This window comes from Falco rusticolus, chromosome 3 (assembly GCF_015220075.1).
Source record: "Falco rusticolus isolate bFalRus1 chromosome 3, bFalRus1.pri, whole genome shotgun sequence".
NCBI classification, from domain to species: domain Eukaryota; kingdom Metazoa; phylum Chordata; class Aves; order Falconiformes; family Falconidae; genus Falco; species Falco rusticolus.
In genome coordinates this window covers 105242232-105267639 of record NC_051189.1, presented here as the reverse complement: position 1 = coordinate 105267639, position 25408 = coordinate 105242232, and the positions used below count along the sequence as shown (strand labels likewise).

At 54.8% G+C, this 25408-nt stretch overlaps 1 protein-coding gene across 3 annotated transcripts; it reads right to left on the bottom strand.

Moving 5' to 3' along the window:
- Window positions 1-25356, bottom strand: NPHP4 (nephrocystin 4). 3 transcript variants are annotated; one of them, XM_037381318.1, is made up of 29 exons: window positions 25268-25356; window positions 24109-24299; window positions 23386-23517; window positions 20657-20829; window positions 20280-20344; window positions 19847-19999; window positions 18692-18828; window positions 18029-18195; window positions 17819-17945; window positions 15544-15723; window positions 14661-14790; window positions 12309-12355; window positions 11385-11599; window positions 11095-11286; window positions 10279-10466; window positions 9514-9674; window positions 8917-9097; window positions 7636-7764; window positions 7210-7412; window positions 6909-7135; window positions 6617-6806; window positions 6380-6463; window positions 6124-6280; window positions 5724-5809; window positions 4712-4797; window positions 4115-4286; window positions 3362-3541; window positions 2388-2531; window positions 1-2207 (listed from the first exon to the last, which is right to left on the bottom strand). In XM_037381318.1, exons 2-29 carry the CDS (start codon window positions 24241-24243, stop codon window positions 2067-2069), a joined length of 4182 nt encoding a protein of 1393 aa, XP_037237215.1. In that variant the 5' UTR covers window positions 24244-24299; window positions 25268-25356; the 3' UTR covers window positions 1-2066. The 3 variants fall into 3 exon arrangements, with proteins under 3 accessions (XP_037237215.1, XP_037237214.1, XP_037237213.1); XM_037381317.1 differs by having other exon boundaries at window positions 25182-25291; XM_037381316.1 differs by lacking the exon at window positions 25268-25356 and adding an exon at window positions 24914-25147 and having other exon boundaries at window positions 24109-24883.
- Between the last annotated feature and the right edge of the window lie 52 nt (window positions 25357-25408).

Below are 25408 nucleotides of genomic sequence, written 5' to 3'. Positions count from 1 at the left end.
TTAAAGCTAATATAGTGAAAACAATTTAATAGGCACCAGCAGGGCATATGAATGCCCTACAAAGATTTACGGGACTGTCCGTGCTGTAGGAAAGGTATTCCGGGCTGGAGGAGGTAGCGTGGCTCTCACCTGCGCTCCCTCCCTGGACATACAGGGGAGAAGGGAAAAGCCCAGGCTGTGCCGCTGCCTCGCCCCAACTGGCTCCTGCTTTCTTGCACTCCACTTACAGTCTGCAGCTAAATATAGGCGCCTGTGTAAATAATCCAGCCACCTCATTACACCTCCATCATCTGCAACAAAGCCACTAGCACTTATCTAGGCTGGCCGGCAGACAGTTCAGACCCGCTTCATCACAGCTCTGCGGGAGCTTTTCCCACATACCCTTACACCACTCAGAAGTGACAAATTCTCACACACGTTTCCTAAACCAGTGCTGTCAGGGGCTTGCAGCACCACAAAGGAGGAGCAGCCACAGGTGTCCGGGTCCCTCTCGAAGGCACCGGGACACAAGACATCTCTGTTTCCTAATGAGAAAATCTTTTTCAGCTTTCCTTAACAGTCTCATCAGTTCTGCAGATTTTGGGTCAAAGCCATGGCACAGCTTTGGGGGAGCAGGCAGCACGCTGCCTGCACGGCTGCTGCCCACCGCACCGTACATATTTTGGTGAGCAAGAGCCACGGGCTGCAGCGGCCGGTCACGTTTCATGGCAGCGTGGCTGCCGAGCTGCCGGCTCAGCTCGAGTCCCCCTGACAGCATTCCCTGCCCGCCGGCACATCGCTCACTGGCGGCTGTGAACGCCTGGCACTCAAGCCGTCTCATCTGTCGCGGCGGAGGGTACAGCACCAGCTCATTCATAAGCCTCAAGAAATATCGTTGTGTGAAAACATAATGAAAATTATTCAGCTAATCTACTTTAATAACCCAACTTAGGGGCCTCTCTGTGCTGCAGACAGCATAATCATTTTTAAAATATTAGCTGTCATTTCCAATCAGGCCTTGGGAGGCAGAGGAACTCGGCACGCTACTTCAGTGGGGCTACTAATTCTCCAGCTTCAGACCCACAAAGAGGGAGCACAAGTCCCCTGGGAGCAGTGGGCTGCCCACCGGGGCTCTGCTCACCGCTCAGCCACAGCAGCAGAGGGGCACAGCGAGGGGCAGGGATCCCCCAGCCACCCCCACGGCTGACACCCCCCTTTGCCTGCCTCAGCTCCCTTTTTTCTCACCTCTCTGGGTTTTTCCCCTCCACACAGTGATCTTAATACATCACAGCGTGAGCGAACAGCTATAGATGTGCTGTGAACTGGTGAGGAATGGGGGGAGCCTTTTAGCACCCAACACGCAAGATCACAACACATGGGGATGGGGCTGTCAACCCTCACCCCCCGGGGCATCAGCCCGCACCTTATTTTCCCATCATTCCCCTCCGCCTTCCCTGCCTGGACACCCAGATGCTCCATGGAACTGGGAGAGGACACAGGGGACCCCCAGTGCTCCCCACCACAGGACTGACAGCAGCACAACGGTGGGAAGGGTGAGCCCAGCACTCGTCTGCACAGGATGGGGACGCAGAGTGTTTCCACCTCCCACAGACAAAACCGCTGCCTCACTCTGCCAATTCTGTGCAGCAAGTTTAACTTTATAAGGATGAGCAAAAAGTATCAAAAAAGCCAGAAAACTGCTGCGGTGTGTACAAAACTCAATGTATAACATAAAATACTTCAACAATATTCTGCAGAATCAGATCTGCAGACTTTTGAAGATGCCAACAAGCCTAAAATACAGTAATGCTTAACAAAAATAAGGACAACCTGCAGCCACAACGTGTGGTAACAAATACGTCTGCTCTCCCCAGTTTGTGCTGACGGAGCCGTGTGGCAGCGCCCGCGCACATGGCAATGGCCCAGGACCCCAGCAGACAGTGAGACCTCCCGGCTTGGTGACTACGAGGGGACCAGGGTCACGATGCCCTGTCAGAGAGACATGGGCATCTCCGAGGCAGCACTACCTGGGGCGTAGCGGTGGCCGGCACAGAGGCCAGCTGCTTTGCTGCAGTAGGCGGGTAGCCTCACCGGTAGAGGACCTTCACACAGAAGGTCTCCTCATTCTTGTCCTCACGATCATTGATGTGAATCAGGATCTCCTCCTCACCTGTGCTCTGGCTAGGGGCGAAGCGCAAGCCGATGGTGTACACCTCCCCGCCGGCAACCTGCAGGACAACAGGCGGGAGGAGAGGCAGCGGGACCAGCAAGGACCCCTCAGCCTGCCCTCCCTCCCCAGCTTCCCAAGGCAGCACACCCGGCATCCACTGAGCACCACGCCACACATCGCGTGTTGCGGCCGCGTGAAGGCAGGGGTCTGGCAAGGGGGCAGAGGCGGCAGGACGTACCTCAAAGGAGTCCTCCTTGAACTGCAGGAGGTCAGGTCTGTTGGTGTACAAGAAGTAGAGTCGGGGCGAGGGGTAGGGGTTGGTGTAGGTGATGCACTTGTTGCAGCCTCTCCCGCCTCCCACGGGGAGCGAGATCTCGAACGCCTGCAGGTCAAGCACCAGCCATAGCAGAAGCGGCACAGACAGAGGGAACAACAGGCGCTTCCCCACATCAACTACGGAGAATTGCCTGTCACACCGACACACCGCGAGGGGAGTTTTGGGGACACACTGCCTTATGTCTCCTCCTCTCCCCTTTCTCCACCTTACATTCGAACTCTGCCAGCAGGTACAAAGAAAGCACCTTTGAGCAAAAGCCACCTTCTCACACTGCTGCTGGCACCAATGCGCTCACAGAAGTAATTACGAGCCCAAGCAACAAAGGGCCAGGGGAGCAGCTGGGACTGGCCAGCTCATTCTCCAGCTAATTAATGGACATCCACAGGGAGAGCCATGGCACTTGCTCAGGTAACACCCTGCAGCACCGGAGGCAGGCTGGCACTTGGCAGAACACTAAGGCATCAGTTTAAATGCCAATCCAAACTTCCCCCTGTACCGAGGGTTTCAGGAAAATGTTTTTAAAAGGAATGCATCAGCTGGGAAATGTAATTTTCCATCTTGGAGGCAAGGCCTCTGCCAGCACAGTGCTACCAGAAAGCAGCATGCTGTAGCTTTAATTTCACAACAAGGGATACTTTGGAGTGGCACTTCTCAGCATGGGACTGCCTTCAAAAGAGCAAAAGGTGTTTTACCACGGTCTTCTGCAAGACTATTCAAGCACCCGAGGGCTAAGTGTGTGCTCAGGGCAGCAAAGACCAAAAAACCCATGGATGGAAAAAGAAGCAGCAGCAGGGTACGGCCCTGAGTTACTGGCTGGACCGTGACCACTGGTCCAGCACCATCACGGCCTATTCCCCGCACGACAGCCACCGTACCTTGGAGATGAGGGGCTGCCTGCAGGACAGGCAGAGCAGCCAGGATGACAGCAGCTGGTGGGACTCCACATCCACCAGATTGAGGTAGATGAACCTGTTGCCAGCCCGCCGAGGCCTCACGCCGATGTACAGGTCCTGGATGCCGTTGGCAAGGAGAGCGAAGGCACCATCTGGATCCAGCTGCAAAAACCAACACCAGGAGCTGCAGCCACCCCTGCGATGTCCAGCTTGGAGCATAAACTATACCCAGCTGCTCTTAAAAACCCGTGCACCTATGCCACCGCTGCTGAATCCCACCTACACAAATACACCGGGATTGGCTTCCTATCAGGAAGGGTAACAGCCTCTTGCTCAGGGAGAGCCAGCTACTCCCCAGCCCTCCCCTCCCCTTGCAGGCTTCATTCGGGGAGACTTTCGCTTTTGTTTACGTGACAGCGATGGAGTTTTTGTGCCTTTTATTATTCACATTTGCAATTACGGCCGAACAAATTCTAAAGAAATTGTTAGTCTTCAGACGGTCTCATTAACGCAGATAATTTGCCCTCTGGGGTTTTGTGCCAACGATCCTACACATGACAGCTCTAATCAAAAGATAATTATCACAAACACTTTACGGCAATAAGTCGTTCATAATTCCAAGCGGGCTGCCTTTCCCTTTCTGTGAGGGATTTCACCAGGCCGGTCCAGGCCCGCCCCCTGCTCCCCACCGCCACCAAGGACCTCAGAGGCCCTGAGCCCACCTACGGGGGGTACCTCCAGCTCCTGGGGGTGGGAGGTGAAGGCCTGCACCCTCCGCGTGGCCAGGGTGCCCCGCAGCAGCAGGGAGAGGCGGGTGAGCTGCCCGACGGTGCAGCTGACGTCCAGGCGCTGCAGTGAGTGCAGGTAGAACTGCCAGATCTGGATGGGCGCTGCCAGCCACGTGTCCCTGCAGGACAGACAGACGGACAGGGCTTGCCGATGGCACCGCAGGCTCAGAGCAAGCAGCCAAATACCAAGGGGTGAGCCCAAAGCGGGAGCCTGAACTCCAGGTGAGCATCTCCCAAGGAACCCATTTCAATCCCACCCATTCCTAAAGCATTATCTGATGCAGAGATAGCCCGGCTGGCTCAGAAGGCTTTAGCCAGCACTCCAGGGATGCTCTTGCCAGGGATTATTCAGAGGGAAAGAGAATGATGTAAAACCCTAAGCTGTAAGCATTTTGGGAAGCCTCCTGCCCAGCCTTGTGCTGCTCAGCAAAGCTGGCTGGGCTCGGGAAGCCACGAGCAAGGAAAGGGCGGCGCGAGCTCCCCTCCTGCCCTGCCAGGCGCTCGGGGCCAGCTTTTCATGCTTTTTGGGGGTCCTGCTACTTACATGTAAATAGCAACAAAGAACTTCTTAATCTGCGGGCTTGGTCCTCCAGCTACTTTTAGGAACATGTCCTGCGGCTCCCCAGGCCCCTGTGTGCAGAAATCAGAGCATCATCCCAACAGTTAACCTCAAGATCAAACCAGCTAACGAGGACTCCAGGGTTTCCTTCCCATTAACAGAAAAACCCGCCACCAACCCACTTATGAAAGCAGATGCTTTCAGCATCTAGTTAAACTGTGTTATTAAGTTATTATACAGCTTGGCTGAGCTCTTCCAGTATTTTTAATTACAAAAGAGGATACAAACGACTATCGCATTCCAGGTCTGCATCTGTAATCAAATTTTGGCAAACTTTCCCCAAGTTCTCTAACAAGCTATAATCCAATTACCACGCTAACGCATTTCTGCAACAGCAATTAGCAACTACCCTTCATCACCATCTGCATGTATGTGCCCAAATTTAGTTTTCCTTTCCACCTCCCCCAGCCACAAAGCCAGCCCTGGAAACTTGCACTGGGCATATCCATGCTTGGGGAGGGAGGCAGAGCGACAGCTAGGCTTGGCCCAAAGAGCCGCTCAGCCTGGCACTGCCCTCCCCACCGCCCCAGCACCACCCCGCAGGGAGATGCTCTGCCACGCATCCAGGGGACGCGCCGTGCTCCTGCCTCCTGTCACCAGCAGCTGTGGCCACCCTAAACAGCAGGGAAGGTCTGTCCCATGCCTGACAAAAAGGCTGCTTTTCTCCAGCATCTTAATCATCTGGTATTTGCTCAAAAGAACAAGCAAGTACAGGTTGCTGCACAATGCGATAAGGCGCAACATTCCGCTTCAACCGCAAAAACAATGCGGCTCCTTTTAATTGGGAATAAAAGGCAATTCTGGCTTCATCACCGTCAGTGTTTCACTACTATGGGCTGACAAACGGGGATGCTCTGTGGGTGCGAGGCAGTTCTCTGCCAACAACCCACACTACAAGGGCACAAAGGATAGAGCAAAGCTGAAGCGTAACCAGTACCATATTTTTGGTTTCGCAAATGATGTCAGGGTCGCTGCAGCGAACAAACATCTCAGGCTGCCCCCCCAGCATGCCCACCGGTGCGCCTGCAGAGGAGAGAGACAGAGATTAAACTATATTCAGCATTTTGTCTGTTTGCTACCCCACGCAGCCACAGACCAGAATCCCTTATGCTGGGCTACCAGCAAACTCCACAGCCATAATGGTGCAGGGAATTAAGTATCAAATCAATGCAGGCAGGCAGATGAAGAGCAAGCGAGGAGCCCTCACCCTTTTGGAGCCTTGGAAGCAGCGAAACGCTCGCTGGGTGCTGCCACACCTCCAGGAAGGCCCCTATGAACCATGGGTGCCAACTAAAGAGGAAGAGCCCAAGCCCCCACCGGGCACACCGCAGGCTTACCAGGGAGGGTGTGCCAGGGGGGCAGCCGAATGGTCTTCTTCAGGAAAGTGAGCTCCGGGTGGTAGAAGCGAAAGGTCTGGTCCACCACATGGGGCTGCGGCTCCACCTTCACCCGCAGCAGTGCGATGGGCTTCCCCGCGCTCACCTGGAAGGAGACCTGTCCCGGAGGGCAGCAGGAGAGGAATGGAGTTTTGCCAGGAGGGATGCTTCTCCTCCCACGCAGCCCCTCGAGTGGCGTTGTGTCTGCCTCCCTCACCTGGATGTACTTCGTCCGCCCGGCCCTGCTCATCCCCAGGGAGCCGGCGGTCACGTCTGCACCGGTGCCAAGCCCTGCCGGCCCCTGCAGGGTGCAAGGGTGGGTTGCCTTGGGATGCAGCACTGCTATGGCTGCACAGTGCTGCCCGTGGCAGTACCGCCACACCCTGCCGAGGCAAACACAGCTGAGGGAAATGCTTTCCGCTGGGAACAGCTCAAAACAGGGGCTTGCACCTACCTGCACTGCGACAACAGCAGGGTCCGCAGAGAAGGTCTGGTATTTGAAGGGGATGCGGACAGTCTCGTTGGGGCGCAGGTAGACCTGAGGCCTGAGGTTGTCACGGAGGTGGAACATCGCCTCTTCCACCGGTGTCACGCTCTTGGTCAGCTCCTTGAAGTGGCGCCACTCCCTCGGGTCCAGTATGACACTGGGGAGCACGCGGCAGAGATGCTGGTAAGGACTGGTTGGGAGCTGGTGCTGCCCACGCATCAGCCCACACACGTGGGAGAGACCCCACCTTGGCCCCCACCTGAGCTCGGAGTGGTCCACTTCAATGGTCACAGTCTGCTGGATGCTGTAGGGGTTCTTCAGAGTGAACTCAAAGAACTCAGCCATCCCCAGCACAGCATGCACAGTGTGGGTGGAGGTGATGGCCTGGCTGAGCATCTGGCAGATGTTCTCGCCCTTGATGTGCTCCCGGTAGGTGTTGGTGATCTGCAGGTCCCGTGCGTGCCTGGCACACCGCTCCTGCCAGCCCTGCCAGGAGGGAGAGGACCATAAGCCCAGAACCACCACAGCAGGCCCCTGGCCCCTGGCACCCCTCTCCTCACCGACAGCTGGGGCATCCTCCCACCACTGGCTTCCTCCTGCTGCCGCACTAGTGCCATGCGCCGCAGCTTGCACCAGTTGGCAGCCTCAGCCTCACCAGGGGCATCCGGGGGGGTCAGCCTCCCCTCTGTCTGGTGGCTATGCAGCACAGCTGCCAGTTCGCTGTCCACCTCCACCAGCCTCCGTGCCCGCGACACCCGCCTGCCTGCAGGGAAAGAGCACCGTGGCACTCATGAAGGACCCCCAGTTAGTGCAGCCCCAAGAGCCCCCCACAATGTTGTGGGGCTGGGAAAGGGAGCAACCAGATGGGGCAGTCAACCCACGGCTGGGGGCAAAGCGCCAGCACTGCAGCAGCAGAACTGGCAGAGACCCTGTCAAACCGAATCCACGTGGGGGGACAGGCTGAGCCCCAGCCCAGCAGGACTCACCACCAGCGGCGTTCAGAGAGAAAAAGCTGCTGGCTGGGATGCTGCCAGCACTGTCCGGTGTGGGCACAGTGTGGGAGCAGGATGGCAGCAGGGACAGCGGCTGCCCTGGGGTCTCCTCGCACGGGTGGCCTGCCATGAGAGGAGACAGTGGTGAGCAGAAATCATCCATTTTTCATTGTTATAAAGTCTACTGCAAATTTTTATCCTCATTGCAGGTCTTTACAGACAATTTTAAATAGCACAAGTAAATACCCGATTGCTAACGATGCTCTGTGAGCCCTACGGCGCTCCGTCCAAAGCCTGTCACTGTTACCACCATACATCCATCCACACAGATAGGGAGAAGCATCAAAAGCATGGCACCATCCCAAGCGAGTCACCCCTGAGCCCCTCACCAGCTCTGGTTTTCACTTCTGTGCTCTCCATCCCCAGGCTGCAGCACTGCCAGCAGCGCTGCCACCAGGCCAGGCACGTGCCACCGCATCTCTCCGCTCCTGCCACCATCCACACTCCCATGCAGGTCATACCAAGCAGAGCTGGACAAGGCTCTAAACCCTCTGGGTATTTACTCAGTGTCCAAATCCCATCCCCATCCTTAGGGCAGGGGCACCGAGCTTTTCAATAGTGTTTTTAACAACAGTATTTTGGAATTTAGAAAAAGAGGACAGGGAAAAAAAGAAATCAAAGGGTGGCTGCTATCCTGGTGCAGTATCTCTGCTTCCTCTCTCTCCTTTTGCAGGGTGTGAGTTAAACCTCTCCCTGGGTTGTGGATCTCAGACTCTCCTTCCCAAGAGCTTATCATCCCTTTGCAGGCAGAGCATGGAAATGACGATTTAAGATATCTTATAATGGAGTTAATCTTTCTTCTGAAGATAAGATTTTGAAACCTGGAGTCACTGCACATTTACAGGATGGGGAATTAAATATATAAAATAAGAGCAGCCAGCAGGTTCTGGGAAGAATAACATTCTTACAAGCATGGTTTGCGTTCAGGTACAGCCCTGTGCATGTCATGCACTTCTCCTGCAGCCCCGTGCTGTTTGCTAGCACTTAACTGCATGGTGCTGTCCCCACACCGCCAGCTTCTCTGCCACCACGCACTGACATTTGCAGCCAAGCAGGGACCGCAAGCACAGCCAGGAGCCATGCACCTGGAGCCAAGCAGCTGGTGCCAGGATGGGGGCTCCAACTGGCGTTGGAGGTACTTGGCAAGGGGCGTGTGCCATGCGGCGCTGGTGCTGGCACCCAAGACTTATGGCCGCGTGAGTGCTGGGCTCTTACCAACATTGGCCAGGAAGAGGTGGAGGTGGCCCCTCACGGCCACGCGGATGCCGAGGGGTCGCAGGGCACCATGCCGCAGTGCTTCCCAGCCCATCACTGTCCCATCTGGCTCATACTCGGTCATGGCCACCTCCAGCTCATGGTGGGTCCTGATGGCTGCCCGGCCCTGGCGCAGCAGGGACTGGGGACAAGGCAAGGGCAGGTAAGGGGTAACAAGTTACTGAGGAGTCTGCTCTGGGGGGTAACAAGGTCTGGGTAAGGATGCTTCTGGATGGCCAAGGTCAGGGGCCTTTAGCCCTAAATACTGCAGGAGCTCCAGGGACATAGAAGAAAGTTAATGGTTTGCCATTGCTTTGGAGGAAGAGATGAAAAATTCCACGATTAGGGGCTTGTCAGGCTGACATTGGTCTCAGTTACACAGAGGGGCTGACAGCAACTCGATTACTAACGACACAAGGGTAAGGCAACAGCATCTCAACAAGGGACCAAAGGAAAAGTCAGGCTCTTCCTAAACACTCCTGCACACTAAACAGAGGTCTCCTACACCATTAGCAGTCCTGAAGGCTTAAGAGGAAACACCTTCAAGTTAACCAATACCTGCAGTCTGACAGCAGCAGACCCAACAAGGAGCAGGGAGTCTCCATCCCAGACGTCAATCTGGAGGCTGTGCTCGGCCAGGTACCGCACAAACCAGCGCTGCTCCCCAGGTCGCAGGAACGTGGGATCCACCATGTACTTCAGCTGCAAGCCTGGCAGTCCTGTGAGACACGCGACATTGCGACATCAGCATGGAAATGGAGCTGCTGCCAGCACCAGCACATCAGCCAGGACAGGGACACTCTTCTGGTTCAGAGAAGGCTGCCTGCTCACACACCCACCCTCTTTCACCTGACAAACCTGTCAGTCAATTAGCAGGGTCTAAATTCCCCCAGGATTGGCACATCCCACAGAAACGCTCGGTCTGTACAGACCCCCCTCTCATTGTCATTAACAGCTCCACACAGGAGCTTCATCACTCACAAGTGTTTGGTGACCCTTGGGACCAGAATTTAATAAGCCACAGAAAGACAAAGAAAAGCATTGAGCGAGGAGGATCAGAGCTGCTCACACCGGGTGCTCTGCTCTCACATGCTGCCTTTCTTTTCAAAGGCACTTAGCTGCAACGGGAGCCAGCAGCCTCGACATGCAAATAGCACCAACACTTAGTGTTTTACTTCAAATGCTGGACATTTTCAATGCTTTTCATGATGTGCCACACAAACTAGTCGAGGTTTACTATTAAAGCAGACACCAGCCTGTTCCTCATCGCAGAGGAAAACCCAAATCTGACCTATGGAAGAGGATGCTAAAACCAGAGCTTACCGCTGCTGTGGGCCCCATCCTTGTTCACCTGGACAAGAAGCTGCACTGGCACAGCCAGCCTGGTCGCCAACCCCCCGTCCATGCTGACCAGCTGCAGCCGAGGAGTGGTGACCGGTGGGAAGCGGTAGAACTGGAAGGTGAGGAAGATGGTCCTCGGCCACGTCCCCTCCATGCCATCCCGGGCATCCCTTGAGGGAGAAGGGTTTGGGTTAGCTTGTGGCACAGTGCTGCCTCCCCATCACGAACTCCTCATGTGTTTGGCACACACCAAGAGGCAGAAGAACAGGAGAAGATCAGCAGCATCACAAGTATTTAGACTTCTCTGAAGACAGCAGGCATACGGTTTGCCTTGGCTTTCCAAAAAGCTTCATAATTCCAGCTGTCTCCTGCCATATGCTGTGATGGAGAAGCCCAGCAAAGGCAGCATTTTACCTTCACACAGCACGCTACCATCCACGGAAAAAACACAAGCGGGGCCTCATCTAGCCAAAGCCACCCCCACGGGTGCCAACTTTCGCAACTCCATATGCATTTATGGAGAAACCCTGCATTAACCGTTTTTTACATCACATTGTGGCTAATGGATACAAGCAAAAAAAATGGAACATGATTTAAGAGTGCCCGGAAAGGACAAGAGCATCATCATAAAACCCTCCAGGGTTTTGCCTGTATGGCAGGTGATGGAGGAAGCAGCACCTTTGTAAGGACTAAGGACTTATCCCACTCAAGCAGAGAAGCAGCTTCGAGAGATTTTGGGAAAGGAGGAGGCCCCTAGGGTCTGTCCACCAAAGGTACCATGAAGAGCTGCCAACCCACCTGCCAAAAGCCAAGAACTGTAGAATTATTTCATTGCCTTGCAGAGGGTCAGCTTCCTCCAACTGCGGGCTGAAACCCGCCAGGTCTACCGGCTCTGAGATTTCCACTGGCTCCTGGTTGCAGTCCAGGATCTCCGGGAAGCCGGCAGCATGCAGGCACGCCAGGAAGGCACGGGAGAGGGGCGTGCAGGAACTGATGGAGAAATGGGGGTGAGGTGCATGGCCACAGGTGACCCCGGCAGGCCGGGCGATGGGGAGGCGGGAGCCTGGGGAAGGGCAGCCGAGCATCACCTGCTTGCCTGCAGCCCCACAGCAGTGATGGGCACCTGCAGCGGGGTGAAGGGCAATGCCCGCAGCTGGTCGCTGGCACCAGGCTCTGGGTCCGGCGAGCTGAGGTCAGCCTCCAGGTGAACGATCCCCGCCTCATGCCAAAAGCCAGGGCTGAGCGGCAGTGCCGGGGGCTGGACCCTGCCCCGCGGTGGGGCCGACAGCTGGGACACTGACAGCTTGCGAGAGAGCGGCGAGTGTGAGCGCTCGCAGCCCCACGCCGGGGCCGGGTCAGAGGAGCAGCCCTCTGCAGCAGCCCACCCTGCAGAAACCCCTGCGGCGAGGTGGGCCAGCAGCCCTCCTTGCTAAAGCAGCTCAGCCACCTCATGCTCTGGCACCACCGCTCTGCCGAGAAGCGGCACAGCTCAGCTGCTCGAGGGTTCACATCCCTGCTACCATTCCCTGGCAAGGAGGGATGAGAATATGCAGCAGAAAGATCAAACCACTTAATGCAGTCTTATGAAGCATTTCATTTCATCAAAAATATTTGTGTGCATTGATCCCTGCATCAAGATATAAAAAAGTATAAAGAGGGATCTTGGTATTCATAGCTTTAAATCCCGGTATCTCTACATGAAGAAATCATGCGTCACTGTCAGTATGTACCGGGGACAACAGTACCCAGCAAATCTGGGCTGTCAAAAACCAGAACTGCCCTTGCAAATACATCTGGGGTGCGAAAAGAACCCAGGGAATCTTGCCCAGCCTGTTACAGGCAGGATCCATTTTACTGCCCCAGAGGAGGTGGATTTGAGCAGGACACTCTTGGCTGCAGCAGCCAAGAAAACCAGCAAAGGACGTGACCAAAAGCACATCCTCAGCACATGGGCTAGCCCCCACAAACGCCACTGCCCACCAACCGCGTCCACTGGCACGCAGGACACTTACCCCTGGTCCCCGCGGGGAGGTTGCCATTCGTTGTAGGGCCGGCACACCTGCACAGAGGGACAGGTGAGATGCTCTAGCAGAGCCATCACCCCCAGGCCCCACCACCACCACCAAGTTCCCTCCAATCTCCCACCAGCCCTTTTAAATGTTGGGAGCAAAACCAGCTCAGCAATGTAGCTTACCATCGCTCAACCACTTATTTGACTTATTTTTCCAATAAGACTGCTGCCTTGGGGGGATAACATAGCACATCTCCAAACCTATCCATTATTTTGCCGGGAATTAGGCTAACTGCCGCAAAAGGCAGCTCCTCCATCCCCAGACAGTGCCGCCATTCCCTACGGCCACACGGCGCTGCCTAAGTGGGATGTTTAATGAGACATGAAAGTTTAAGGATACTTAAGGTTTCTGTTGTTCCTCCGTTATTTCTGGTCACTCCCTTCATCTGTTCTTGCATTCATGCCCCAAAACGGTATGAGCTTTATCATATTTATAGTTGGCTGCTTGGCTTGCGTGGCAGCACAGCTGAGCTCACTGTGCCGCTGAGCTGCGGGTCCTTCAGAGCAGAGCAGGGGCACAGATGTTCTGTCTCTGCAGCCACGTGATGCTGAGACCTTGTTTTGCTTGCGCCACCATGTATGTGCCAGCTTTTTCATGCTGACCGCTATGCAAAGGAAACCACCCCCTCCCTTGTGGCTAAAACACTGTTTTCTTTCAGTTAGGATGGCTTCAGCCAGCGTTAAGGAGATGATGGACAGATCCACCAGCACCACCGACAGCTGAGCTGACCAATGATGCACTCCACCTCCCCCAGCCAGAAGGGCCAGACGGTGGCAAGTTTTCCAATGGAGCTCTACAAACAGTTCACCAAACACTCTTTTCAGCAGCTCGGGGTGCAGGCTGGCTCTTGCATGTAGCCACTCACCTCACGGCACTGCCCCGGGACCACCGCTGCATTTCCCAAGCTCTCCCCAGTGCCGCCAGACCCCAGCACCAGGGGAACACCATGCAGCTCACCCCCTAAAATCACCCTGCTGGGGCATGTCCCCATGCCGGGCACCCTATCCCCACTCCACCACACTCCCCTCAAGCCAGAGCATGCCAGTCTCGTGCCGGGCTGGAAGTTCGCTGTTGGCGCACACCTGCTTCTCCCTTCACCACACTGCAACTCCCTCAGCGTCCTGGCCGCTGCCAGCTGAAATGCTGCCAGGAAAACCTTTCAAGCAGTACCAGGAAGGTACCCACAGCAACACGGCCATGCCAAAGGGAGCCTAACCCCAGCGCGTTCCCAGCCTCACCAGACGCCTTCACTTCACCCCTGAAGCTTTCTGCTCTAAAGCCCCTTCCACCAGCAAACCTGGCTCCTCGCCGGCGGAAAGCCAGAACTCGCTGTGGCAAAGCTGTGATGCCACTGCCATCTCGTGGAAGGCACAGCAGCACCAGAGCTGGCCTGGAAGGTGCATCCCCTGCAGCGGCCATCACCCTGACCCACGGGCTGGCACCTACCAGCTCACCAGAGGAGCCGGGTAAGCTCGTGACTTGTATTTAAACGTTGTCAGGAACCTGGATCACAGCGCTGAGACCTGCATGGGAACTGGAGCAGGACCGACGCTGCAGAGGAAAGGGAAGTTTGTTTCCTACCGATCACAAAAGGGGGGATTAGACAGAAACAAGCCAGGCAGGAGCTCCAGCAGCTCAGGGCACGGACTCAACTCCGTGCCCAAACCCAAGCCAACAGCAGTTTTCTTTCCTCATCCAACACACACAGCAGACAGCCACTGAAACCCCGACCACCTGGCACCCCTGCACTACAGATGAATAGATGGATGCATGCATTCGCAGCCCAGTTTTCCCCAGCTAGGCACTGGCACAGCCCATGCACGCTGCTCGAATGCCTGCTGCTGTCATGCTCCCCAAGTGGCAGTGCGATGAGATTAACTGGTTTTTCCTCAGCCTGTAATTGATCTCTCTCATGTCCAGAGGGATTCAGTCCAGAGAGACGAGCAGCGGCACTGGCAGAGAGCAAGGGGCTGCTGGTGCAGCCGCTGTGCCTGTCCAGCGGTTTGGGGTGTTGAGCATGGGAGCCCCAGTGCCATCAGAGCAACCCAAAACAGGAGCGGGCTGGTGGCGCACCAGAAATCTCTGGGGATTTTGCACATGGCTCAGCACTACTATCACAGGGGAATTATGCAAGTTAAAAAGCGTGAGCTGAATTCAACTTGATGGAAACTCAGTTCATTCTTGTAATTCATAAACTAGCTCACTGAAAGCCATTGAAGTCATGTTTTTTCTCCTGAGCAGACACCAGTGCCACACTATATTTTAAATGTCAGCGATCTGGAAAACACTCACTCAGCGATAGCGTAGGAGGCTTCTCCGACTCGTCCCTGTCTTTACATCGGATCTCCGCAGTAGTTACAAGATGTTCTTCTGAATCAGTGGAAAAATGGAACTGGATAGTCCCAGACTCCACGTCCTTCCCCTAGAAATTGGAAATAAAATACTTTTAGACAGCATGCTACACGTAGCCTCCCTTGTACCTCTGACAGATGACTCCCTTGTCCTGCAGTCACAGAAATGGTGGCACAAGCCAGAGGCAGAGCTAGCAAGGGGTTGTACTTTAATAAGCTGATCAAATACCTCTGTCCTTGAGGAGACACACACCTGCCAACTCCACCCACTGCCACCCAGTATAAGATTTTACTGAGCAAGTTCTGCAGACGCTCATCCAGCCCTCTGTTCCTCCCCACGGCAGAGAGCAACCTGTGCAGCTTAGCACCACAGCCGTATTTTGGCCACACACCTGCCTCCCCATGACTCCTTGCCCCAGCCCTAACCTCCTTTTGCTGATAAATATTTTAGAGCAAGGTCTTTATCTTTTGCATGCAATCACTCAGAATAAGCCAGCTCAGCTCACGGTGGCCTCCAAGAAGTATCACAGTAAATAATTGTGTCGACCAGCTACATGACAGCTCAGTCTGCACGTTTGCAGTAACTAAAGTCAAGCAGCGTTCGGCACTGAGCACACTGTCTGGCTGCATGGATGCTCGCTAGCAGTGGCGGGGAGGCTGTCCCCTCCTCTCCCCATGCCTCTGCATTCACTCACGGGTTTGCAGAGAACTTCTCCATTGCCTGGGCACTTACAAAGGTTTTGGCAAAGAGCCTCCCTCATGGCAAGCCTGCCCAAGCACCAGCAACATCCCTGTGTACTTGCCATGCAGAAGCAAGCCCTTACCTTGTTGGAGCTCCTGCCGCTCGGTGGGGTCCGGCAGACCAAGGTTTGGCAGTGGCTGCGGTGGCACCCACACAGGGGCAGGACCACCTCCGTCTCACCAGCACCCGGGACGGGGCTCCAGGTGGCCCAGCACACCCAGCGTAGGTCGGTCACCTCACCACAGGCGCTGCTGGGCAGGGCCTGGATGGGAGCAAGGGGAACGCAGTGAGCACCAGGCACCCTTGCCTCGTCACTGGGATGAGGGAGCAGGTACCGCCAGAGAAACACAGGCTCTTATCTACCACCATGCCTTGCCATGCCCAGCTCCAGCATCACAGAAACCGCTCCCCTTCAACCCATTTTGGAGACACACCACTTTTCAGCACCTTATTTCTCTTTTTGTACCTGTTTTCTCCCCCACCAACCACACCTTTCTGCTCCCATCACTTTGCAGGCTCTGAGGAGCACCAGAACTGCTGCCCTGATGGAGAGAGAGACATTCGTCCCAAGGAGGGGAACCAGGATCATGAGACTTCTCAATGGAAGAGGACCAAGGTGGCCTGCAAGGTTTCTAGGTTTGCTTCTCTTCCCTCTGCCAGCAGCACCGCAGGCAGAACCGGTGCCTTCCTACCTGATTTCACCTCTTCAAGGCTGACAGCAAACTCAGCTGCACACAGGTACAAATACCATGTTCTCCCTGTAAACCCCGTACCGCACTTCCCACACGGGTGCTCTTTGTTTTTTTCTTGCACTTACCCCGTTTACCCAGCCCGTCACCAACATTATTCCATTTCCTGCAGGCTACAGCTGCGGGACAACAGACACCCACACACCAGGTAATCGTACCTCATCCTTTCACCAAGCTACACAAGGAATTAACACCTCTAGCTTATGGATCAGTGTAATATAATGCTGACACAATATAAAACTGCAGCATAACGCTTTTCAAAAATAACAGGGTTTTCAGCCCTTGTAGGTATTTAGCACACATAGGCTGGGACAAAGACCAGCACCCAGCCAAAGGGCTGTAACCCGCTCCCTCGAGCGGCTCCGTTAAGAGATATAAGTTTGACACCCCCCCCCCCATCCCTGGCAGATGGGAAAGGCAGCATAAAGTCTTCCACTTACCCAGGCACATCCACAGCCACCCCCAAAACCAAAGGAGAGGCACAGAAGCAAACCAAGGTCTCTACCAGTACCTGCAATCACCCTCACAGCCTGCTAATTATGGCACGGAAGACAAGGCAATCGGCTCCGCAAGCCGCTTGGGATTAACCACTCCGCCTAAGGGCTGCACCACAAAAACCGGCTCCACCACCACCCCAGCCAGTGCTCCGAGCACCCAGCACAGCCAGACAGATCTGTATCTGGAGCCCCAAATCTCTGCGAGTCCTTGGGTTTTAGCTTTTTCAAGGACTTGAACCCAACACATGATTTCCAACAGCAAGGCTCAGCTTCTCCTACCCCCATAATGCAAATCCCTCTGGCCTGGCACACATGTCCCACTCTATAAATACCCATTTTCCTCCCAGTTTTGCTCTGGACAAGAGGACACTTGCTGCATTTTCAATGAGCATCTTAGTGGGATGATTAGAGCCTCCTAACAAACCCACAGCCACTGATTCAGCCACGCTACAAGCTAATGGCTCCAACAGCCAAGGGTCTCTGGAGCAGACGATTGAGGGGTGGCCTAACCTGAGTTGGACCTGCAGAAAAGTTAAACTGAAATACATGTACGGGATCAATAAGTAGGCATTAGCAAGTATGGTCTCTGCAATCAATACACAGACTTCTCCAGGCTTTAACGTCTGGAAAACATCAGGCTGAAGCTCAAAAAAAACCCCTCAGCATTCAGAAAATTTAAAAAAAAAAAAAAAAAAAAAAAAAGAGTGGGAGGGGCTAACTTCTTTTTGGCATAAACACTATATTCTAAATAAAACCTTTTTTAAAATTGAAAACCATCTGAAATTTTCCAGATTAGTCTGCCAGAACACTACGGGACCACTGCAGGTTACGTTTCTCCATATACATATACTCGGTGGAGAAACACAACCACACGCAATTAAAATGATTCAACAAGCTCATTTGCAGGATATTTTGCATAGCGCTGTGAAAAGCACCTGGACACAAATGGCAGGCAGCGTGGCCGCATGAAGGGGGGGCCACCACATCCTGGGGGGTGCAGGACAGCAAAACAGGAGCAGAGGATGGAGTTACTCCGGAGGGCTCGCTCCCCCAGCAGCAGATCTCCACTTAACAAAGGACAGAGATGAGGTGCACGCACACTCAGTCCTACCTTCCCACCACCTCTCCCCGAGCTGCAGAAGATGTACTCCAGCTGGAAGCAGACCTTGAACGCTGGGTGAGGGACCATTTCGCTCAGGTGGATGCAGCTCCTCAGCACCAGGGCTCGACCCACGCCCCTGCACCAGGATGCAGAAGCAGCTGTGGGCAGCACCTTAGGCAGGAGGGAAGCAGCACTGGCAGTGGAGGGTGTCCTCCTTACCTGGCTCCAGAGCTGGGTGCCTCTGGGCAGCCGCCCTCTGCCACCTCTGCCTCTGGCACCAGCACAGCCACATGTGGCACCTGGACGAAGCGCAGGCCGTTGTGGACACCGACGTGCAGCCGTCGCTCCCAAACTGCCATCCTGTTGCCGTCTGGTGCAGCGTTAGCCTGCAACAGGCAAGTTTTCCAGCTTGGGCAGCAAGGCAGCACAGCATCCCTCCCTGCACTGCCCACAGTCAGGACAATTCAAGCAATCCATCAGAAGCTCAAAAAATGGGAGCCACCCCTCCCCGTAGCTGATGGATATTAAAATCTTTTGTCTTTGTGACAGAGTTGGTGCAAATCTGGCAATAAAGAAGGACTTGGCCAGCTGTCCTTACTGCACACCGAGCACTGCTTGTTCCTAAATATGCACTGCACCTGATCTTTGACCCAAATTCTGCTTATTCAAAACAAAGCCTATGCAGAGCACCTGTGTGCTAAATCCAGCCGTAAAGCAAGCAAAAGGCTTGTGCAGAGGGGGAAAAAAAAACCAAAAACAACCTATGTCAGACGAATACACAAACACCATTTATCTGAACTTTTCCACTCTGCCCATAAACAAAGCACTGTCATTACTGCTCGTGTGCTGCGCTTTCCCCTGCCATAAATGCATTGGCAGTACCTGAAGTAAGCGATCACTATTCAGTAAGTCCAGCAGTTCTTCCTCAAATTCCTCCAAGGAAGGGTACAGCTGGACAGACAGCCTCTCCAGATAGTAGGTGACTGGCTTCATTGGCTGGGGTTTCTGCAAGCAGTCACCTGAAAAGACAAGGCAGTAGCCCCAGGTCACACTGCAGCTGGGGGGGACATTGCCAGGACCACGGTGGCACCCACAGCCAAACCCGAGACAAAATCAGTGCCAGGGAGCCATGGTCACGCACAGGCCCCTGGCCAAAGGGCCACCATTGTTATGTGGCCATGGGGATTCTGCAGATGCACAAAGAAACGTTCCCACTTCACCCAGCTTCCCTGGCACACCCACGTCTTTACACCCAGGAGAGACCCAGAAATACCCAATGCCTTTGGTGTCAGTGGATGTAATCTGTTTACTTACTACAGCTACCGCCACCATTGTGCTGAGGTGCCCTGCAGTGCAAGATGCTGGCTCTCCCCTCTTCTGCTTCCGAGCAGTGGTCTTACCAGCACCAGGGACTCAGTTGCTTTGGACACCTCGCTCAGCTTTAACATTAACAGTTACAACCCCCAAAATGGTTAGCAGTAGGGTTTTCCAGGCAGCAAGCTGAAGAATAATTCAGCTGCAGAACTGAGAGTACTTTTTACCCTCTGAATCTTCAGATCACATAATTTTAATTGCAGCAGTGCGAACGGCAAGGCTGCTACCCATGGGGAAAGATTAATGAGGACTGAACGTGCAAGAGCTCGTCCCCTGAACCTGCCAGACCCCCAGTGATCCTGGGCCCCGTCACTGAGGAGGATGACTTTAAACAAGCTGCAAGGGCTTCTCCTAAGACTCTGCAGAATGACTTTAATTAAACCAACCATCGCTTATCCCTCGCAGCTTCCCAGGAGCAAGGCAATTAACGAACGGGGAACAGACTGAAGCCATTTTGACATCCTTCAGGCTGAGCTATGAATGCAAGGGCTGCAGCCCTGCCAGTCCACACAGAGGAGATGCTCATGCCAAGAGGCAGCACTGCAGAGAACCTGTCAGTGTTCCCAGGAACCCCATGTCAGCACCCTGCCCACAGCCTCCCCAGGGACCTGCTGCCTTCAACAGGAGCAGCACAGGCAGCAGGGAAAAGGAAGGAGCCCTTACTTGTGTCTCCGCACGCCGGCATCAAGCCGGGAACAGTCTGCAGTCCAGATATCAGGTTTTCAGGCAGGAGGTGGAATATCATCTCCAGGGGATGGTGGGGCCTCAGGGTGTACTGCAGGTGGCTTTTCTCCATCACCGTCAGGTATTTGTTCTCTGAAGAAAACATAACATCCTGACATGACCAAAAACAGGAAGACAGCTTTGCAGTGCCACTGTTGAAGAAATCATTATACACAAATGCACGTGTTGGAAGCAAAGGAAAAAAATCCTGTGTTTTCCCAGCCAGGCTGCTCCTGATTGTCAGTAAGGCACAGCCGCTTAGCCCTACCAGGACATGGACCACATAGCACATCAACTGGACACACAGAGTACTCATTGGGATAAGAGAGGCCACCAAGAAAGGAGCAAGACGCAACATCTTGCTGCTGCTTACTTTCCACAGGGTCCTGGAAGTGTGGGTGCAGTAGGGCACGTGGTGTCCCATGGTACAGCTTCAGTCTGAAAACAAAGAGCACACATGCAGCAGTCAGTAAATCCACCTGGAAGCTCATCTTCATCTTCCACAATGCTAACAGTACAGAAACACCTTCCTACTCTGCACCTGCAGTAAAAAAAACTATCCTTTAGGGAAAGGACAGACATCACTTACAAACCCATCACTGCTTCTTCAGCAGTGAAGAACTGCAGGTTTCTAAACACTGGCTTTGTTTCTGCAGCCCCAGGACCACCCTTTTTCCCCCCAGAGCAGCTATGCATGTTGCCACCCCAGTTCCCAGCACGCCCCAGCACACGGTGGCAGGGGAGACCTACACTCTGTCCTCAGCAGTCAGGTCTGTCGCCTCTGACCCGCTGCTGAAGAGGGGGATCACTCCAAAGCCACAGGAGAGATTCTGAGAGTCCCCATCCCCTTTCCTGGCTGTCACCACCACTTCCATGACGATGGTGATGCCATGGTGGTTCAAGGAGGTGTGGAAGTAAACATCCTGGGACAGGAAAGGAGAGAGGAAGGGTATTTCAGAGCTGGTAGCAGCAGCTGCAGGTAGAGCAATACCTGTTGCATTTGGACAGCCAGCAGCGCAACCAGAACATCCATTAAAACTTCCAGACAGCGGCTCACAGCAAATGACCTCCAGCCCAGCACTGCTCAGAAATCTCAGCCTCCTTAAATCTCAAACAACATTAATGTTTTTGGGGGTGGGGTTTTTTTTTTCCTTTTCTTCTGTTGCTAACACCTGTTTCCAGAGTCACTCACAGGCTGCAGAAGCCCACCTGCCATAGCCAGGGGAGATGGGGCTGGCCTGGACCTGAAGGCAGGAGCAGACAGGATACAGGTCACCTCCCTAGGACAGGATTTAAGGCTAGGTTAATCTTTCTATTAAAAACTCATTACCACGGTGTCCCAGGGAAAACGTTTACTGTAATCACAGGCTGTCAGGAAGGGATAACAGAGAGAGACATTACCACATCAGCCCAGGGAAATAAATCGTTATTCTATTATCTTTTATTGCAAAATGTTGAAATAATGACCGCTGGCTGCAGACTGATGCCTCGCCTTGCAAAGACAGAGAGAGCCCTTAAAGCGGATCTCTTGTAAAACCAAGCTCACCGCTCCCTCCATGAATGCTAACAGCTGTTTGCAACAGTGTTCTTCTCCCCTCAACCCTATGAGGACGATGCAGCACAGGGGTCACCTTGACCCAGCACACATGCAGATCCAGTCCCCTGCCCACGCACTTTCCTCCTCCAGTGAGGCTGGTGAGCATGCAGGCAGCACATGGCCTGCACCAGTAGAGGATGCAATGCTCCACGCTCCCGAGCAGCCAGCAGCTTCTCCTGCACAAGGAGCAGTGCCTTTAGACCTTCCCTCACCCTTCACAAATCGACTGCATCTGCACCTGACCTCTTTGCAACACTAAACTGCTGAACATTGCAGAGCTAAAAGATCCCAGTGCTCAGCTGCAGCAGCAGTCATCCACCTCTTCTCTGCCCCGGCGCCTTTGCAAGACCCTGAGTGCTGCAGATGCACCGTAAGCATGCAGGGCAGGCTGCAGGGGATGGGCAATGCAATTCAGCGACTGCAGAGGCATTGAGAAATGTAGTCCCCTAACACCCCAAAGCTCCTGCCAGCTGCTCCTGGCCACATGCCAAACACCCAGGAAGCCTGCAGACATAGGGATAGTGCTCGGAAAGGCAGCTCTACCCAGCATCTGGCAAAGTGGGGAGCAGCACCATGTTGCTCTCTCCACAGCACTCTGCCCTTGTTTTTTTCTCATCCCTCTTCCAAAAAGCAGGGAGCAGCACCATGTTGCTCTCTCCACAGCATTCTGCCCTTGTTTTTTTCTCATCCCTCTTCCAAAAAGCAGGGAGCAGCACCATGTTGCTCTCTCCACAGCATTCTGCCCTTGTTTTTTTCTCATCCCTCTTCCAAAAAGCAGGGAGCAGCACCATGTTGCTCCCTCCACAGCACTCTGCCCTTGTTTTTCTCTCATCCCTCTTCCAAAAGGCAGGGAGCAGCACCATGTTGCTCCCTCCACAGCACTCTGCCCTTGTTTTTCTCTCATCCCTCTTCCAAAAAGCAGGGATAAGCTGGAAATTAAAACACTTGGGGAAGAAATGCACACATCAATGCCCCTCAGATACCACTACTGATCTAAATAAACGAAGGAGCACAGTGCAGATCTGTGCTAACTTCATCTGCAGCACTGGAAGAGGTGGAAACAAGAGTTATGAATTAGAAAACGTGACATCTCAGCTGTCATCCACACTACGGGGCAGTGGGATCTTCCCAGTAAGGGCGCAACCCAGCTGGCTGGTATCAGCAGCGGATGGAAGCATGGGGCAAGTTTAGTTCCCAAGTAAGGAGAGAAAAGTGCTGTGCCAGAGGGAAGGCAGAGGGCAGGCGGGCTGCGCCTTCCCTTCCTTCCCACTCGTGAAGGAACACTGCTCTCTGCCGCCAGCTCTGAACACGGCAGGCAGCACACCGCGGCTCCCACGCCGTCGCCCAGCCCTGGAGATAATCCAAGACGCCAACTTCACCATTCCAATAAATCGTCTGTAAAAGCTTAATAATTGGCTGGTTTCTGGGGTGCGGGAAGCACCAGGAGAGAAAAGGGTTTGCTGCTCCTGTCTGCCTGCATGCAGGAGAATAAACCTCCGCAGACGAGGCACAGCAGCAGGTAGACCGACCACAGGCCAGAGCCCGTGCACACTTAGGACTCGCTGCTTTAAAAGGCTCACAGCTAAGTGTGCGGATCGTAGGCTCCCAAAGCGATCTGAGCTATGCTTCCACCAGACTAACAGAGTAAACCAGCACCAAAGGAGAGCAGCTTCGGGCTGAACTCTAACAAAGACAGCTTTTCCCTTTGTGCATTAAAAAACTCCCTCTCTAGACTTGGCTCCTGCAACTCCAGGGGCCTCCCTGTGGGATCACTGCCCCCCATTCTGCTTCTCGCCACCCCTTCCCAGGGGGCTGTCGCGTTTTCCCAGACCCAGTTGGCACAGCAACTCCCTGGCCTACCCACAGCCCTCCAGCACCCTACCTCATTAAAAGCCACCCTGGCTGAGCGCGGCAGGGCAGTGCGGGCAGCTCGCCAGCTGCTCCTCCATGTCCTCCCGAAGAAGTGGTGGTAGGTGGTATCAAAAAGGGAGAGACGCAGCTGGTACTCAGCTCCCTGCAAGGCAAAACAGGACAGGAGACACAGGCATTCACACCCACTCAGGGACATGCCAGCTCAGCACCCTCAAAGCTGCAGAACACACACTTCAGTAAAAGAGGACAAATAATTCCCGTTTCCTGATGGATGCCCGAGTCAGGCAGGCAGCCCCAGACAGCTTCGTGCATTGCTGGAGAGCCTGTCTGAAAGCCAGAGCTTGAATGAGCCAAGCGAAAGCGGAAGAACTGAATGTGAAGCATATCACAAAGGGGTGGCAGACTTCTGAAGTTACTACCATAGTAGTAGTAAAGCGCTACCTACAGAATGTAGATTAAAAATGCTTACTCAAATTTATAATGAACAAAAATTATATTAAGAATTAAACACTAACTCAGATTTGCAGGTAAAAACACATGGGACTGAGACACGGTTCCAATTCATGCTTCTGGGAGTTACAGTTTGATCCCCCAAAACAAGGAACCGTGCTTTGAAAGCCTCCACTGCTGTGAGCTCTGGCCCACAGACAAAGCAAGTCCCAGCAGCACCATGGAATGGGTTTGGCAAGAAGATACTGCTGGCCTCCCCACTGCAGAGCCAAGTCCCCCCTACCTGGGTGAAGACAGGCCCTTCTAGGTGCTTCAGGACACACTGGAAAGCCGTGGAGCGTTGTGGGCGAGCCTGTCTCCGCTGGGAGTGGGGAAGAACAATGACATCCTGCAGAAACACCCGCTCCCACTCGCTCATCCTGTTCCCCCAAAGGTCACCTCTCCCTCCCGGCGTTGGCTAGGGCGAGCGCTGGGCTGGAAAACAGCAGGAAAGGCACACAGCGGGATGGCACACTGAGTGGGACACGTCTGGGATGGCTCCTGGGCCCCGCAGCACCCATAGGAGTGAGCAGCTCAACTGGGTGTCTCACCAAGTCCCAGGGCACAGCTGGGTCACCCGCGGGGACCAGTCCCACTTCTCCCATACCATAAGACATACACAGGTGCATACAGCTGCCCATGCATATAGAAGTGTGCACGTGCACAGAGATCCACAGACGCACACATATAGATTGCCACATATGTAGGTGCATGTATACACAGACCTGCATACACATGGGTAGGCAAACCGACACCCAAATACATACATGCATGCCTCCGCTAAGGCCCACACACCTACATGTGCACATGCAGGTATTTACATATGTTCCACAGGTGCTGTGGAGCACCGGGTCAGCGCACCTTGGCACCCACCCGTGCCTCCCTGCAGGTGTGGGCACACAGCAGGTGGGGTTGGGCCATTGCCCATGGCAGGCTGGGTCAGGCCCATTGCCCCCGGCAGGCCCCCTGCCCTCGGCAGGCCAGGTCAGGCCTGTTGACCTCGAGTCAGGCCCGCTGCCCTCTCAAGAGGCCGGGTCAGGCCCGCTGACCTCGGCAGGCCCACTACCCTCGGCAGGCCGGGTCAGGCCCGTTGCCCTCAGCAGGCCCGCTGCCCTCAGCAAACCCGTTGCCCACGGCAGGCCGGGTCGGGGCCGTTGCCCTCGGCAGGCCTGCTCGCCCCTATACCCACCCGGGGATGTATACACGCGTGGGTGGCCAAGGCCGCGGGGGACCTTACGCTGCGCCCACCCGCGCCCCCAGCCCGCCCCAGCTACGCGCGCCCCGCAGCACCCACGGCGCCGGACCCCTCCCGCGCACCCATCGCGCCCCGGCGCAATCTTCCCGGGCGCGACCACCCTCGCGCCAGCCCGGGGGGGATACACGGCCGCGCCGCCACCGCTCACCGCCCCGCCGCCCGCGCTTCCGCGCTCCCTCCCGCCGGCGGATGGCAAGGAAGGGGCGGCAGCGGGGCCTTCCCGGAGCGGCGCGGAGCGCGGCGGCGGCAGTAAGACGCGGCAGCGGCGGAGGCCGCCTCCACCCCCCCG

Excerpts from the sequence above, each read along its gene's own strand:
- NPHP4 (XM_037381318.1), bottom strand. The coding sequence starts at position 24,243 with ATGAGCGAGTGGGAGCGGGTGTTTCTGCAGGATGTCATTGTTCTTCCC. Across the intron at positions 18,829-19,846 it reads GCCGGCGTGCGGAGACACAA|GTGACTGCTTGCAGAAACCC; the intron begins GTAAGGGCTCCT and ends TTGTCTTTTCAG. Across the intron at positions 2,208-2,387 it reads TCAAGGAGGACTCCTTTGAG|GTTGCCGGCGGGGAGGTGTA; the intron begins GTACGTCCTGCC and ends GTTGTCCTGCAG.